The sequence below is a fragment of the Pomacea canaliculata genome, linkage group LG8, assembly GCF_003073045.1.
Source record: "Pomacea canaliculata isolate SZHN2017 linkage group LG8, ASM307304v1, whole genome shotgun sequence".
In the NCBI taxonomy this organism is placed as follows: Eukaryota; Metazoa; Mollusca; class Gastropoda; order Architaenioglossa; family Ampullariidae; genus Pomacea; species Pomacea canaliculata.
In genome coordinates, this window is record NC_037597.1 from 6,436,388 (window position 1) to 6,454,380 (window position 17,993).

Here is a 17,993-nt window from a genome sequence, read left to right on the forward strand (position 1 = left end):
TCTGTAGACAAACGGTGAATTTAGCTGGAAAACAAAAACACATCCTTCTATAGTTCAATCTCAATAATTCTCACCCTGCAAAAGTGACAACACCTGAAATCGTTTGTGCCATCTGCGGTCCAGCCCCAGATGAAGTGTACGTCAGTGGTGTGCATGTGTGTGATGTAGATGCACACATGATTAATCTTAATGCAAATTAAGTTGTTGTTTGTTTTATAGTATATATATTTATAATTTGCGTTCCTTCGTATGCTAATGTACATCTTAACGCTACACCTTTCAGTGGACTAGCTTGTTCTACTTTTATTTTTAACTTACTGTAACTAGAGCACCTTCCCATGTTTAAATTGCCCACTGGGACCAATAAAAAAAAAGTATCATTGTCATCATTGTCATTAAATCTCAAGGACATTCACATATAGTGTTAATCCTTCCTTCCACCCATTCTGAGTATAATGTCACAAGCCTTGAGACAAGTGATAATCAAAAGGCAGCCATCCGCAGAAAACCTGGAATTAAAACCGTCACACTTGACGAAAATACAGTACAGCAGCCACACCATCGACCGATTACATAAATGCTGTGCCAATTAAAATATATCACATCGTGACAACTGAGACCGTGCGAAATAGGGCAATCCCGCAGGCTATAAAACGGTTTGATGGCTGTACGTTTCACCTGCAGCTATTATAATTATAGTCTACCATTACCTTGAAATGTCCCAGACTAATGATTTGCATGGCTGATCCACATTTTCACGAATTGATGGAATAAAAAGCTTTTGCTTTAACTCGAGTTCCTCGATCGCTGCAGTTCGAGGTTTATTTCTGTATATATTCTTTTGGCTGTCGCTGATCAAATATCATTTGTTAATTCGACAATCATCTCTTGTTATTCTTCGTTTCTGTGTCTTTGCAAAGTCGTCTGCAACAAAGAGTCGTCTGCAACAACGTCACGCTTGATTTCCGGCCATTTAATGAATGAATAGGCTGAGGGGCACTGCGCATGCGCTGTGGCATTTTCATAAAGATGGCGGATAAGGCTGCCCGAAGTGTAGGCTCGGGCGACCAGCCTGTCCCCATGAAATTATTTGCGACATGGGAAGTAGAGAAATCGTCTCCGAACTGCATACCAAGGTGAGAGTATTGCTTTTATTTTATTTCGCTTGTTTTCCTGCACAAGAACCTTCAGCCGATTGGATCGTACTCAATCACGTTTTTGTCGGTAGTTATCTTCTGCTGTCGATACAGCGATTCTCGCTGAGTGTAGCCGCTCATCGAATTCAAGTTTTCGTCTACTATTGAAAAAAATAGGGTTTTTATTAAACGAATATTAACAATTTATTTACTTTAGTCAGAAGAAAAGAAGCTGAAACATAATGCGTCAGTGAGAAGTTATAAAGACAGGATGCGTAATATGCTGTCAGCAATGCGTATCAATCGTGAAATCTTAAGATAGGGAGTGGCGTCTGCTAGCTAGAAGGGCAATGAAACTTATTGAAAGGATGACTTAAGAGTTATAATTTGTTGTTTATATTATATGTTCTACTATTAGTAGACAATATCGTAATATTAGTCTTCTATTTAAGCAACTTAACTGTAAATAAAGACAATGTAAGACTCATAATAAAAACAAAACAAAACCCCAGTGAAACATATTCTACCTTCTTATGAGCTATTGATCTTTTATGTGGCCTACTGCGGTCTCAGAGGCATTTTGATGAAAGTGTCAACATATTCATTTAGCAATAAATTTATGTGAAAATGAGGTGTTATTTGTTATATTAATAGCTTACGTTAAACTTGTTGGTATAGTGTGTGATTTATGATGTATTTCTATACAGGCATTATATTTTGCTATTTTCAATGTTAAGGATGGTTCATTTTTAAAGTAGGCTTAAAAAATCTTTGTTATTATGCAGTGGTTTTATGGCTGAACAAACCTTTGTGTTAAAAAGTAACAAAAAGCTAGCTGGATATATATATATAGCTATTAGATGATTGTTGAAGAACATTTAAGGTGGAAACTTTATACAAACATTGATTTGTTGTCTTCCTTTGGATTACAAAACATGTTTTGAAAAGACTCAAAGTTATTAAAAGTTTCCCTCACTTCTACTGTTATTTTCAAAAAAAACCTGTATCTCAATACCATCAGCTGGTGCAAAGCCAGCTAAAGTTAATTTAGCGATAGATTATATCAAAAGAACAATTAATTTTAGAGAATAATTTTCATTATTTAAGTACTTTTTCAGCATTATAAATAAACGGTCCAGAAGTGTGTGTATGTATAATACATTGTGTGTGCGTGTGCATGCGCATTCATTTATCGTTGTTGTTTCTCTGTTTTATACAGATTATGTACAATGACAATGACACGACTGCATGTTTTAAAGCCCCTTGAAAATGAACTTACATCAATTGTTGTGGCAGTAAAGATGCAGGTATGTCCATTTACTTTTAACTTAGAAGGTTATTTAGAATGCTATAATGTGCTAGTTGAAAGATATTAGAAAGTATGGCACTATTTTTGCATAATCATGGTTCCAAAAAGGTTATTTACTAGCTCTAGTCAAAGAATCTTTTTGTAACCCTAATTACTTTAGACATTATAACACATTTAGCACATTATAGTATTTAATGTAAAATAGTACATGTAAATTTAGAGGATGGTGTTCTAATTTAGTTGTTTTGGATGGGTGTTCTTTTGGAGAATGTGTTGAAAATGTAACGGTAGTTCCTGTGACCTTTCAGTCCTTTGGAATGAGGTGTTAGAGACTGCACTTACAGGATGTAGGGCAGTATTCTCCATCTCTTCTCCTTTGCTGCTTTTTACCCACTCAGCAGTTGCTTCTGCTGATAAAAGTGTTCTGCTTTGTTGGGGTATCAAACCACTGGGTGTGTGCTCTACCAGCCTTTGATGTGGGTGCTGTACTCATTTGGCCATCCATTTCCCCAAAGTTTTGTTACCTTAACACAAGTGTAACAAACTGAAAAGGTTTTAAGAGAGTCAGTGCAGACAAAAGATCTAATTAAACAAGTGACATTTGTTTGTAATGTAATACTACATTAAAAGATGTAAAAGGTGGATAGAAAATCTTGGGCAATATTATAAAAAAAAAAGGCTAAAGAGCATTAGCATCCATGATTAATTAAACAGACGTAAACTCTGGAGAGACAGATAATTTGCTCTTGGCACTTTGCAGCAGCACAATAATGGACACCTATGGAGTGCAAGAGTTGTGGCTTCCCTTTTACTTATGCAGTTCTCATTAGTCACTTTGTTGACTGGAGTATGTTCACAGTGACAGTGCCGGCTGTGTTGTTGAGAATATTCAGTGCCCAGAAGGCTGACTTTAGTTTAACTTTGTCTTTCAGGGACAGTCAGAACAATGAGGTACTTTAATAGACAGAGTTATACACAGGTGGCAGTGGTTGTAGTAGGGGTTAGTTTCAGAAAGAATCAGTTGTATTTAATTGAAAATCGTGTATTTTATAACATGTACCAATAAAGAAGACTTTTTATGAGCAGTCAAAGCATTATTTGAGTGTACATAGTGGTGTGTTAGCATAGATCAATTACTGAAAGTGTGATCATAACATTTAAATAAAACATTTACAAAAAATGACAGTTATATGAAACAAACTTTGGATACCTCTAAATCCAGCATCACTGCGTTTATACTGGCATTCACATTTTAGACTTGTCAGAAAGGATAAGAAGTTTCATGCTTATTCATATTTTAATGGCTTTGCAATGTATTTGTACGCTCTATTGACTTTAGTATGCTTTCTGTCTAGCAGAACTCCAAGCGTATTCTTAGATCCAATGAGATCACAGTTCCTCCTGGTGGTATCTTCGACACTGGCTTGGATTTGTCCTTTTCTTTACAGGTATTATCCTATTAATTGTTGGGCTTCTTTCTAATTTTTAACTTCTCAATAACTATCTCTATGATGTTTATATGAAGTACAGAATAGCTGAAGATTTAGCCACTATTCATAGTATAAAATTTTAAATTTGTGTTACTTTGCAAAGTTATGCTGCTAATTTCTCAGTCTGTGAGGAGTAGTGTGTAATAGTGATATAAAGGCTTTGTTTACTGTGGGTTGTCATCACTGAAGACCAGCATTTTCTGAAGACTAAAGATGCCTTGAGATATAGTTACCTGTATTATACATATGGACATACTACGTATTCCGGTGAGAAGGACAAAACTAGTAGTGACAGTGTCAGAACAGGATGCAGGTTCTTGTGGATTGGTGCACAGTACAGCAACACTGGATGTACTAGACACTATTAGCATTACACAAAGCATCATTTTGGAACTAGTTCAAGTATCTTTAATGTCACAAAGTGGGGAAGTGGGTCTGTGGAATTAAAGCTTTATGTATCAAAGGAAGTAACCCTCTTGTTAAATCTCCCAGAGATCTGTTTGTAACCTGCAAATGGCTGGACCGGTCAAGACAGCCACTTTTTCAAGCAGCTGTTGTTTTGTTGTCTTTACCAGTAAAGTTTCAGGAAACTTTGTCTTAGCTCTCAGAATTTTTTTTCAGCATATTGAAACAGCCGTGTTTTCAAGCAAATGTTGCTGTCGTTTTGTTTCCCCCGTGTTTCTGCAACATTCAGGAACCGCCAAACGCGGTGGGCTCACGCTGTTTGTCGCATCCGAAATGCTTGCGGAAGTGTATAGTGACGCCTCTGTTTAGCTTGCCCTTTGAAGGGGAGCTAGTGTGATGTTATAAAAGTCTATGTTGTCAGGAAGGAGACGGTGAACTCAGAAGACTTCCCTATGACCTGCGGTGAGCAGTGTGCAGACCTGATAAAGCTTTAGTCTCTCGACAGTTATACTTGGGTAACTTGAAACTAAGCAAACAAACTATACAATGTCATCATAAGCAGCTGTAGCTGTGTGGCGCTAGTTGTCTACAATATTTTGAGTCTGTAGCCTTGGTCTTGCCGGTAACAGGACACATCACGTGCTTGTAATCTTCCGGCTCATAGCGGTACCGAACTGTACACTCCTCACGCTGCACCATACTTTGGAGAATCCTATAAATAAAAGGCATGCAACAGTGATGCGACAATAATCGTTTTCATCGTCATCTTCACATATTTTTAACCAGTTTTTTTATTTTTACCAACTTACAGCAAAAGTCTGAGTGCACATCTGCACACCCCGATTCGCAGTTGTATTAAAAGAAATTTTGTTTAAGAAAGGTAGAGTTCCATAGCCAGTCGGCTGAGTAGGATATCGTAAGTGGTTCACCCCAACCCTCTCCCTTCTACCGCTTTTACCCACAGGTGCTCATTTAAACCAGACAGCCGGTGAGTGGACTTCGTGGGGAAGTATTCCAGCCACATGCCTGAGCTGGTCTCAATCCAGAAACGCTTTTGCACCCTTTTGAACGCACAAACCACCAGCCTACCGCTGTCCTGAACAGTTATATTATTCACGAAGGGGCGGCGGTGCTAGCGCGTTATTGCACAGACAGGTCGAAAATCAAAACGAGCCGGGCAGGTTTGAAACAAAATGAGAAAACGACTTTTTGAGATGAATGGGGCAGTAGGAGCGGTGGCTGCTTTGGGGAGAGGGTTATGTTGTGCCTCCTCCAGGTGGGCCTTTCCCACCTTCCATTGTGTGCCCATTCATACTATGGCGCCAGTATACATGTCTTCAGCGTGTGTCACCAAGTCGCGCGGGTCGTAGTTAGCTTGTCAAATAAGTTGTTTGCGAAACTTTTAGCGTGTGTTCCGTTGGAAAGCTCTGGCATTGTCATTTTATCTCGAATGTGTGCATTCTGTCTCGCAGAATATTTTGTACTGCTGCTAGCCAGTGATTAGTCGGCTCGTCGAAAGTGTTTGAAGGAGCACAAAGAAGCTGTGAGTGCTTTTTCGCATGTGATCATTGTCCGCAAATGCAGTGATTAAGCTCGTAATTAATGCTAAAACCTTTTTCACACTGATCAAAGAAACGGCTGGCGGTGCTTCAGGTGCCTACAGAAACCGCTGCGCCAATAAAACCAAACCTCTCAGCTGCCTTCTGTACTTCGATCGAAGTCGATAAATTAAAAGACTGGTAACTACTTACCTGAAGTGGCACTCCATTGTAATAATCAAGAATGAGAATTCTTTGTATCTTGACTGCAGGATGTGCTACTTTGCCATGTTGTATTGTGATAGGGTTGTAAGCGGTATTTTTATAACCATGGGTATTGATGGAATTAATGGCTGAATAATATCTCAGTCATTTTCATTTAAAGCCCATTGAATGGAGACAGAAAATTCTTGCAATACTTTGCTCCCGAACTGTGCCTGTGCGCGCGCGCTGGAGACAGAATTTCATCCCTACGAAAGCAAACATGGTGTTAAAAAAGGACCGCAAAGGCCTGTCGCAGAAGATCTATATTCCCTTATCTCTGAACCAAATTGAAAAGGGTTAAGCTCGTGCGTTAACATGCGACATCGATCTTTCATCACGGTAATCGGCGCTGTTAATGTGTTTGATGACGCAGGCCTCCACCATCCGTCGTCCCGATTCGATAGCCAGGAAATATCAGAAATGTTGTTGGGGACACGTGCTCGAGCGGCTGTCTCACTGTGGGACAGTACGGGTGATCGCGATTGCTGCGATGAGGTTAGGGATTCGACAGAAACAGTGGCGCTTCTCATCAACGCAATGTGTCGAACCTACCTGTACAACCGGCGGGGTGGGGATTAGTTCGTTTTACGTACACGACTTTTTTGTTGGTTAATATTCCTTGACCTCCATATATATGTGTATGTGAAAGAAATAGAAATAAGATGGGGGAAGGGGAGAGGAGAGGTAGTTGTGGCTCGTGCTTATTTAAGCTATCGTTGCATGGGACATTTATAATTCTTATGCCTCAAATCTATTGAGATAACCACTTTTATAAAACACCTTGCGCAACTCAATTTTAGAATTTTAAAACTAAAAATTGTTTTAAGTGAGGTAAAACTGTTTGATATGGACTTTCGTTCCCTTCAGCACATTTTTTTGTATGCTTGTGCAGCGCATCTTAATGGCATAGGAGCGATTGTTGACAAACGTTCCTAAATGTGCTACATTAGAACAGTTCTAAGTTTTAGAAACATGTTGTGCAGTAGCCCGTGGAATCGGTGGAAAGGTATCACCTGCCGTCTTTTTTATTTTTTAATTTTTTTACTGTCTCACTTTGATATATATATAGAGAAGAACGTCTTGGAGTGAACAATGTAAATTGTGTTGTTGTTTTATTGTTGCTAATTCTGTAGTTGTTTGAGAGAAACTTTCGACTGTTGAGGCAGTTAAGGCTATATCACTGCAAATCAGACAGCTTGTAAACAGGACTGTTGAGATGGACTGTAAGACTTCATGCATTTGATCCAAGAGGATGTATCCAGGCCAAAGCGATTAGCAAGTGGCAGCACCACTTACCAGCGCGCCTACGGTGGTACTTCCCAGCAACTTCGCGCTGCGTAAATACATTTTCTCGGACGGTACAGGGGGCCAAGGGCACATTTCTTACTCACTAGGCGAGCTCCACAGGTCATGCGCCTGCTACGTAGAAATAAAAGTCTGGACACAACGCTGTGTTCGGCATGCACTTGTGTGGAGAGACTACAAGTTTTTCCTTTCGCACCGTCACCTGTCAGATTATCATAAAGTGAACGACTAGTTGCCCCCGCCCCTCCCGTTGATTAAACTTGACTTAGAGGGCTGTCAGGTTTATCCGAAGTTGGGGCGCACATCCTATCAGACGGGGTGCGAACCCAGGAAACTGTTTCCTCTCTTCCTTTCAACACTCAAGCCTGGCGGAACAGGAACGTCACTGATCGTAGAGGTAGAGCTGTACTAGACATGTCTTGTTGGTAGACTTCTTTTAGCGACAGTCACTTGATGAGAGAATGAGGCTAAATGTTGGGAGTTACTCGCTTGTACTTTCGCACTTGGAGATTTCATGGCCGGCCTTATGACCTGCCTTTTTTCGTTGGTGCCTTCTTCCCCCCTTCTCCATATCTCCCTCCCTCTCCCCCCTCTTTTGTTTTTTGCACCTTGCACCTGGACTACTGTATTTGTCTATCTTCGTGTTCTTTTGTCCAGGTTTATTGAGTTCACCGGCAAGCACGATATCCGTTATATATTTTTATTATTATTGTTTTATTATTTATCACTTCGTGCAATGAAGCCCCACTGAAGCAACCTTCCACACAGCGTGATATCCAGGGCCGCCGAGAGCCAGCGCGGGCACCGGGGTAGACGACCTGTCCGGGCCCCTTGTAATTGTTATCGTAAATTATTTTCCTAGTATATCATAATGTGCTTTCAATTCGATTGTCATGATCTACATTTCATTCAGTAACGTGATATAGATTGCAAACATTAGAACAAGTGCACTAGAATCTACATCACTGCTTGAACATAAAGTTGTTTACACGTGAGTGGTCAGTAAATGGGACAAATGATGTTAAAGATGAAACTTGTAGTAACCCGCTCCACAAATACAAAGCAATACATCTTTACTGTCTATGTCTATGTTTGCAGCAGATATAGAAAACTCTCAAGCAATAAACAACATGCAGTCACATCCACACACCATACAATTGGCTATGCTTCACTCTTAAATATATAAACCCATTTTTACGCCTTTCCGCCAATGATTTAAAAAAAAAATTTCCAGTGGTTGTAGTAGTGCTCATTTGAGCAGAACCTCGTCAGTTGTCCTTATAAACGGCATCAATCCTATTATTTCTGTTTCCAGTACCCACACTTTTTGAAGCGTGACGGAAACAAGCTGTTGGTCATGCTTCAGCGACGGAAAAAGTATAAGAACCGCACCATCCTGGGCTTCAAGACTCTGGCCATCGGACACGTCAACATGTCTCAGGTATGTAGATGCCTTCTTATGATGCACGTGGTGGTGACGGTTTGTGTGTGACGTTCAGCGTGTAACGGTTTGGTGGTGGGCTTCCTGTGTCGTCTTTGTGGTGAACTGCATGATGAAGCGTTTCAGTGACGTCCTGCATGTGACATTTAGCGCTTTCCAGTTTATCGAAGTTTTTTTGCCTGTGACGTTTTCATAACGTTCAGCGCGTAAGGTTTTGGTGGTGTGTTGCTCGCGTCGTATTTGTGGTGAACTGTGTGCAGCATTATATTTTTTATGGCGTTCTCCGTGGGATATTTTGGTTTTTGTGGGATTATACATGCAAAGCTTTGGTGGTCTTTTTGCAAGTGATAGCCAACGAAGGGAAGGGATTTTGGCTGTTGTGGACCACGGACATCCGCTTAAATTCATTTGGGGATTCTCTCCTAGGGATGTGACTAGTTGCGATAGCATCACTTGTCATATGTGGTGGATAGAAACGAGAGGTATGAAAAGAGACGACAATTTGTAGAGTTTACTTGCACTGAACGACCTCTGCTCCATCCCCCTGCCTCTCCTCTTCGTAATCTTGATTTTTTTTTTCTTCGTGTCTTCTTTCCTTTCCCACCCACCCATTTCCTCTCATCATTTTTTTTTCTTTCTGCAGTATCGCTTGTCCCCATTATGAAAAGAGCAGCAGATATTGTGTACGGCTGCACCACAGTAACCTTTTGCTGATCAATCACTCCCAGATTCTCTTTTGCCTTGCGTTATTTTTCCTCTCTCTCTCTGCGCCAGTGCAAATACCATGTACACACCTGCACACCACTCTAGTGAAACCGCGGCATACATTGTATTGCATGGTTCTCAGCTTTTTAAGTACTTCGTTCATCCCCAGGTAAATTCTTGCCGCACAGAAGGACCATCGCGAACTAGTTAACAATTACAGTTAAGAAGGCTGCGGCATCGTGTGATCCGCGACGAGTCGGCGCGACTGTCATGAATATTCATGACCAGGTCATTGCTGTTGTGCCGCTTCCTGCAGACGTCCTGCATGGATGCCTGTCGGTAACGAAGAAACTGCTGCTTCAGCGCAGAGCCTCGGCACTCGCCAAGCCTCGTAGGCCGACCATGCACGCTGCCTATGCGCACAAAAATGCGTGCATCGCCTAACCGATGCATTCCCGGAAATAGCGTCTGCGTTTTGCTGGGTGAGGCTCTTGCTTTGTTGCTCCATCACAAAGAGGTGAACCCTGCTTTTGGCAATGCTAGCCTCACGAGACGACATGCAATGGGGTGGACAATGACTTTGTGGACGAGAAGACAGACACAACTGTTACAGAACGATGACGACGAAGATATTGGTGATGATGATGAGGATGATGATGATGATGATGATGATTGGGACATGGAATGTTGAAGCTATGGCTTGCCTGATCATGAATTCAGTTTCTCTAACGCTGAAGACGGAATTCGCGCTGACTTCATCGATAAAAGCTTGATGCGAAGTGACACGTGGGTCAGGTGGTCAAAGCTAATAAAATTAAATAATTAATACCCTTCCCGTGCCCAGTCCTGTCTCGGGAAACAGGTGAAAACATCTGTAGAATAAAGGCAGTTGCACTCAGACTCGAGAGGCTAGCACACTGGGCCTGGCACGCGACTAAAGTCGTCATGTCGGTCATTGAAGTTAACCAAACAGCAGTCAGAAGTACTTTCACTAATCTCCCGTATCCAGTATGGGGCGGTCCGGCGTCGCAACGGTTAGCGCCTGTCACCAATTCAGTGAGGGTTGGCTGTCCTGGGTTCAGCTCTCGTCTCGGACACGCTATTCTTTCTGTACTTGTGGCAACCCTAACCCTGATGTAACCGTAGTTGTAAAACACCATTCTGTTCCCCACACCGTGTCCAGTATAGAGGACTAGTTAGGTACTGTACTATTAAAAAAAAAATTTGAGCACCTAGTAAGGCCATACACAGAAAGAGGTCAAAATGGCGACCTCACAAAACACCCGCGGAAGGAAGGCGCGCTATAAAAAGAATAGATATTACAAGCCTAATAAACACCTCTTCCACTGACAGTGGCCTTCACGTAAACATCGCGAGGTCTGTGTTGTTGACCATGACCCCTGCATCTTAATGTTTTCGAGAACCGAAAAAAAAAAGGCGGGGGTGGGGAATTCATCCTGATTTGGGGGAATATCTTACACTGAGCGCTACCCAATCACGAGAGAAAAAATAATTGCATCCGAGTAGACCTTTAAAGAGTGCATCCATACCTAGGGTAAGAAGGAAATATAAAGTCAGAAAAGTGAGGCTGGGGCATGTGTTGGTGAACTGTGCTGGAAGAGGAAGTCTGGCATGGAGAGGCCGGAGTGCTGCTCTCCGCGGCTTATCCGCAGCATTGATTGTAGCGTCGGTGCCAGGCACTGCTTGCAGGTCGGTGGCATTTGATCAAAGCCGCTGCACAACGACCGTTGGAGAGGAATGCGGCTGCAGCACTGCTGGAATGTCTGGCCTGACGAGCAGACTGCTTTTTATTCTGCTCGGTTCTGAAAGGGCTTTGGGGATCTGGGGGTGCGCGAGATTTACTGCGGGATGGAGATTCCACTTGTGCGATTCTCACCCACCTTATAAATGAACAAGTGGCGAGAGAGAGGGAGGAAGGAGAAGGTGTAACATTTTTGTACTGATTTATGTTTGAATATGCCAACGTGCGGTGTTTGTACAAGTACAGAAGTGTATGTTCGTGCACGTGAATGTCTTTCACTTTTGATTCCGTCCCCCTTGGCGTGCACACGTCTGTGTGTGTGTGTGAGAGAGAGAGAGAATTGTGGTGGGGCCGGGTGAGAATGTGTATTTACGCAGTATCTTCCTGAAAAACCGAATATCTTTCATAATCTGGCTAAACAGTATCACGTGTTCCTGCAATGTCTAGAGTTTAAAAAAAAAAACATGTTTATAACTTCTGGTTTGTAAGGCGGCCAATGGAAGATAAAATTCTCTTCCTTGTGGACTTTTCCCTAGAAATCGTGAAATGTTTGATTTGTCGAAGCCATCCGTGGAGATAGAAGATATACAGTATTATGTGAGTCGAGGTTTGAACAGCAGATTCATTTACCAAGACTCGTAAACTGCAAATGAGGAAGAACCGTCTGTCTTGCCTTGTTTGTGAAGACTGTTTTCTTTTCTCGCAGTGCGGTGACACGATCACGAATCACGTGACGTCAGGTCTGTTTACGTGGGATTCCTTTTCTCGTTTATTCTGCTCTTGTTTTGTTTTCTGCTGCCTGCTAGTGCGCGTCTTCACCTGTTGACCTGCGACGGGTATGCACGGCAAAGGCTGGCACTGGCGGGCGTACAGGAGATAAACAAGGCGCTGACAGAGACACACCTCGTGCAGTTTGGTATCACCTCCCAACCTCTACTCCTACTCTCGTCATTTCACCGGGGTAGCCCCTTTCTTCTGGCCTGGTCTAGCGCGCGCGCCAGTCGCTCCCTTACAGATCTTGCCTAGGTCTTCCTTCCTAGTTCCCTTTCTCTCTCTCCAGCACTTCATTGGAGGTGGGGATTGTGGGTGGGGAGGGAAACAAAACAAATCACAAAAGAAAAGATAAAGGGATGGATTAAAAAAAAATACCCATTTCCAAACCTTTTTAACACATGCGTTCTTGCACATCTGCCTATCTCCCAAATTCATCACAAACATTCCCGTTCCGAAAACAAGAACATTGCATTGTGTTGTGTACACTTGCTCAGAAGTTATTTGGGAGGCGTAAAAGGACCTTCAGACTCTGTGTAAGAAAGGACATTTTCAAAAATGTCTGCAATTCTAGGTGATGATGTCTTACTTTAAGAGTTCTGTGAGCTCCACCGGGATGCCGATTCTGTGTGCTTGCATGAAGGACCAACAGTTTGAGGCTGTCTTTTGTTGTGTGACTTGCGAACGTTACCGTGTGTAAGTGAATTGTGATCATAAGCGGGTCTGAACTGTGATTGCATGGGTTTTCTTTGGTGTGGCGGGTATGAATTAGAGATGGTATGGTTGATTGTCGATGTTGTGCTGTTGTTGTTTTAACCCTTGCTTCCTCATAGAGCTGTTGCTAGTTGCCTTCTGGGATAAATAAACGTCGTCAGACTCATTCATCTAAATCTTTCCTCTGAATCATCTATTGTATGTGAAGCAGCATTATAAAGTGTTGTCCATAGGATTGTTAATACCATGGGAATCCCATGGGAAACATCCCGTGGGATGGGACGGGATGGGACAGGCATAAATTGCCATGGGATGGGATGGGACGGGATAGAAAAATATGTCCCATGGACAACCCTGACAATCACTGTCAGTAGTTTTCAGTCTGTCGAAGTAAATGACAACACACATTTGTAAAAATACTTATTATTTTTTTTTCAAGCTGCAATTAATATTGCCCTGTAGGTTCCATTTTAGAGAACGTTCATGCTGAATGACACGTCAATTAGCGATGGCCCTCAGTGCAAGCCTTTGATATCGCCTTGCTGTCTAGAACGAACCCCCGGGTACAATCCTGCTCAGTCGGAAGGACATCAAAGCGTGTATAGACCCAGCCTCTTGACATTCCCTTCATATCCTTTTGGCGCTCAATTGGTGCTTTCAAAACTGCACTATCCAGGCTGTCCACCTTGTCTTCTTGTACTGGTGTCCTCATTGCTAGCTTACGTTCTTTTCCAGTTTGGGTTCCAGAAAATCCTAGGTTGTTAAACACACGGCCATAGTTCCATAGTCTGAATCCGTAGTGGTAGGGAGGTGTAGTTCTTGCTACCGACCATTTCACTTGCCGCTGATGAGTTCAAGCCAAGACAGGAGCGCAGTTGGCTCGTAAGGATGGTTAGTGTCTGAAAGTCGTTCTTAACCGAGCAAAGTGCCAAAGTGTCAGACCTGCGACTTGCCATAAAATCTCATTGTATTGACAACAATGTGTTGGCAGGCAGCTTGGAACTTGGTTCTACTTGTTGGCCAATATTTCGTCGTCCCGAATATTTGCCTCAGAACCATTGGTTTCCTGTGACCTTCACGCACTTGCCAAACATAGGTCAAACATTCGGCGGTATTTGCCCAGCTTGAAAGGGCCTGAGGGCTGCATCAACACATTCAGAGTCGGGTGGCTGTAGGAAGAAGAGAAAGTCCTTCAAGAATGGGCGCGCCCCGCACCTCTTGTCACGCCGCTTACGGGACTGACGCATTCCACCCCTGGTATTTTCATGCTCGACTTTCATAATTACAAAAAAAGTTTCTCCGTTGACATAGTACCCTTTTGAAAAGGCAACATCTCTGTCTGCCGACTCTGTTACCAGTGCGGTGACATTCGCTGGCATTTCCCCATATTTGTTTTGCATATTTGAGTACTGCGGTGATATCTGTTGTCTCCATCCTTTCAGTCTTATTTGATGTTTGTTAGAAATAGGCACAGCGGCAGAGGCAGATGAATAACTGTCATTTTTACCTGAGTCTTAAATGTAACCCTGGCGGCCACCCGGCACCCGCATCTAACAGCCTGGCGTTAGTGTGGAAGGTCTGTGTCACACGGTAACAGCGAGGTCGAGTTCCAGTCGCCCCGACCTGTATCTTATTGTTTCTGTAATATCAGCTTTATCGGCGTGGTGTGGGATTGCGCAGCTGAAAAAAAGCTAAATAGTTAACAAAGCAAACCATACATATGAGAGAATGTCAGCGGTGTCGCCTTCACGAAGGGGTGCTATGTCAACGGAGTATACATGTTTTATTTATACGTGTAAATGACATGATTAGTAATATAAAACTTTGTAATATATACAGCAAGTACGCGTATCACAATTTTCTGATCATGTCATTTATACAAGGGGAGAGGGGGAAGAGAAAGTGTGAGAGAGTGTAAGAATAGAGAAAAAAAAGTATGGCATCGTTTTCTATCTACAATGCGTTTGTGTTCTTTAAATTATAAAAGAGTATATTGTCCTAAGAGTTTCATAAAGAATGGCGAAAAACAGGTCTAGAGGATGGATTTTTTTTTTCATAGAAAGGTATTCCACAAGTGAGTTAACGTGCCACACCCAGCAATCATTGCGCTGTCGCAAAGGATCGCTGTTGTCGAACCCTCGAAATGCGATGTCGTCCGAACTCTCCCTTCGACTGTGTAATGCTTGGAAACCTGGAGATTTGTGGTGGTCGGACGACCCTCCACCCCAGTTCGACCAGAAGAACGATTTGTACAGAAATGAAGGCAGAGGTTTGCAGATGTGTAGTGTGAATCATAAAGTGTGTCGCTCGAACGTACGCTTGCACGCTCAGCAGAGGAGTCGGAGGATGCTAGTCCTTAGATTCTAGTACCCCTCTGTAGAACTTCTAGGATCCGCCAAAATAATGCCGTCTGCAACACTTTTCGTGAGATAAATGATCGATGGAAACGACGCAGACCTCAGCTGCTTGTCGCCTTTACCTCGAGCGTGACAAAATAATTTGACCTTTGCAAGACGGAGTCCTTCGATGTGACACAACTACAGTTCGAAGGGGTCAGTTGGTGTAGGGTGAGGTGAGAACGGAGTCTTAACACCTCTGATACTGGAGCGACAGAGCGACACACCTCATTCTTAATGGATTATCAGAGTACCTGTTGGATTAAAACACTGGGCTTTGTTCGTTAACGGTACGTCACCCTCTCCCCCCACAATTCATGAGTGACTACAAAAGCTCGTTACAATAGGATGTGGACAGGTTCAAGACTACGGGAAATTAAAGAGCAGGAAGCATATGCTAATTAGGCGCATCCATAACATAACTTCGTGAATGAACCATCAGGCATGCCAAACTAGATATTAAGTGGGAGAGAAAGCCGCACATCCGAATAGGATTTGCTTTCCGTGTTTGAACACATCGATCGCTGCTGAGATCGGCGAAACGGAGGATGAGAGGGGATGGGGATACAAATGGCGGGGGGATGGAGAGGATGGAGTAAGCTGACGATCGTGACTTCTCGATGCTCGGCTGGTAATACTCATCAATGTATTCAGGAAGCGCTGCGCAGCATCTCCGTGCAGGGGTGAGCTGCTCTCACGGGATGACTTTTGTGGATAATTAAGCACCACGCCGAGGCCGCCTGGGTGGTGTGGCCATAGATGCCTCGCCGTTCTCGGCCATTCATTAGACAGTTCTCCACCACGCGCACACCAAGCAAATAGGGAGACCAGCCTGGAGCAAGGTGTCTGGCAGGCCATAATGGCGTGCTGCTCAGTGGATTGTGCTGTTTTGTGGCCGCAAAAAAAAGCCTAGTGGATTGTCAGAGAGGGACGATCGAAGTGTGTGTGTGTGAGAGTGTGTGAATAAATGGATGAGAGAGAGAATGTGTGTGTGTGCGTGTGCGCGCGCCTTCTGGTTGCGTGCGTGCGTGAGTACATATTGAAGGTTATGCCAGAAATCCTTTATTCGGTACCGTTGCCTCGCCCATCCCATTCAAGGATTGGGCGCACGCTGGCACGAAGACTCACGTGCACGCTAGGGCTTATACACACCGTTACCGGGGTTACTCGTGTCATTGCCTACAGAAGTCAGTTCAAAGCAGTAGTTAACTGCCCACCAGCACGTATTTCTAACTTCGGACATTAAGAGAGAATAGCAGTGCTTTTCATTTTTCTTGTCACATTCAGCATTTCGTCCTGCCCTTTACAGGGCCTCACGCGGGGCTGGTCAAAGGACTAAAGTCAAATTAGGGGTCAACAACTAGATTAGTCATCTACAATGTTTTAAAAAAAAATCGTTCAGACATTTCTTCTGCTGTGGCGGTGAAGAGGTGTGTGCGTGTGTTGGGGAATAGAGAAAGAGCCTTTTAACCGAAATTAGATGAAATTATTGTTGCAGACGATTCAGGGGCGCTTTTTTCATTCAGTGTGACAGAACTTTGCGAAGACCGGCGTCAACCAAAGCTGTTCATAAAGCTAGTCACGGCTCCAGCGGGATTTATTACAAGCTCCCCATAAGATTGGGGAGCAGCCGTGCGAATGAGGAGGCCTATGTCGGCTGGGGTGAAAAATCTGGTCGGGAGTGCTTTTCTAGGAATGTTTATCGTCCTTCCTGCTCGCAGGGTGGCTACCATCCTCTCATCATCATCATCACCATCTCTCTCTACACTGAAAGCCTAGCTTTTTCGATTGTTTGACTCTGAAATGCTGTCCATCATTTCTGGTGTCAAAGCTAGTCTCACAGGAATCGAAGATGTCATCTTCAAGAGAAGCGATACGTATCGTGTGCTTGCCTCACGCAAGAGTTTTGTCGATACAATATATTACGAAGCTTTAGCATCAGCATGATTTTAGCATGTAGTACATGCTTCGGATGTACTTCAGCTCGACACTTTCGTCCATTAGAATTTGTGTGTGTGTGTGAGAGAGAGAGGCGTTAAGTCCTTATAAGTAGTGCTTGGACCAATCGGAGTGCTCGAACAAATCCACTTCTGCTCAAAACCGCGGGCAAAGAGGACGACCTCCCCACGCCTCCATCCTGTCTTTCTCTCTCTGTTTCCCCACCCACCGCGTACATCGCTATGATGCATATTTTCGTCTGCTCGTACTTTGGTTATCATATCTATAGCGACATTCTGATTAATGACTGTTACGATGACGAGGAGAACAGAGATCACACGGCTTAAGAACAAGAGTGATAATCATAATTAAAAAAACGAAAAAGATAAAAACAATGGATAAGCGGATTAGCCAAACGTAGACGTCTGCACATTGAAAGAGGTGAGTAGTGACAAATAGTGTGTGGCATTCGCCCGCCATATTTATTATCTACCTGCGCAAGCCCTCCAGTGCTTCGAGGTCAACAGTGCAGTCAGCACACGTGGCGTTGGTAAACCTCTCTTCTCTCCTTCCCTTCCACTGCCTCTTTCCGCTCTTTCCACCTGCACCAGGTTGGGCAGGTGTTGTATGTCGGCGGGCTTAGTGAGAGAGTTTATCTGCGGTGATACACATACAAGAGATCTGAGCTGCCTTTACAGCATCAGCAGCGACCTCTGCCCCTGTTGGCAGCATCAGTGTTCTCGTCAGTTCTCGCATGACGAAAGACGTCTCGTTAAATCTGTTTTTTAGGTGATTGTGTGGCTCGCCGGGGTCTGTCAT

At 43.3% G+C, this 17,993-nt stretch overlaps 1 protein-coding gene across 4 annotated transcripts in view; it reads left to right on the top strand.

Moving 5' to 3' along the window:
* Window positions 1–1,014: 1,014 nt before the first annotated feature.
* Window positions 1,015–17,993, top strand: part of LOC112570109 (phosphofurin acidic cluster sorting protein 2-like) — a 49,261-nt gene continuing 32,282 nt past the window's right edge. For 2 of the 4 annotated variants that reach the window (XM_025248345.1, XM_025248347.1), the window contains exons 1-4: window positions 1,015–1,136; window positions 2,356–2,443; window positions 3,801–3,893; window positions 8,763–8,888. In XM_025248345.1, the coding sequence (XP_025104130.1) occupies window positions 1,030–1,136; window positions 2,356–2,443; window positions 3,801–3,893; window positions 8,763–8,888 (414 nt within the window). In that variant the 5' untranslated portion in view covers window positions 1,015–1,029. Of the gene's footprint in view, window positions 1,137–2,355; window positions 2,444–3,800; window positions 3,894–8,762; window positions 8,889–17,621; window positions 17,725–17,993 lie in introns of those variants that run through there. The other 2 variants (XM_025248346.1, XM_025248349.1) reach the window with 2 other exon arrangements.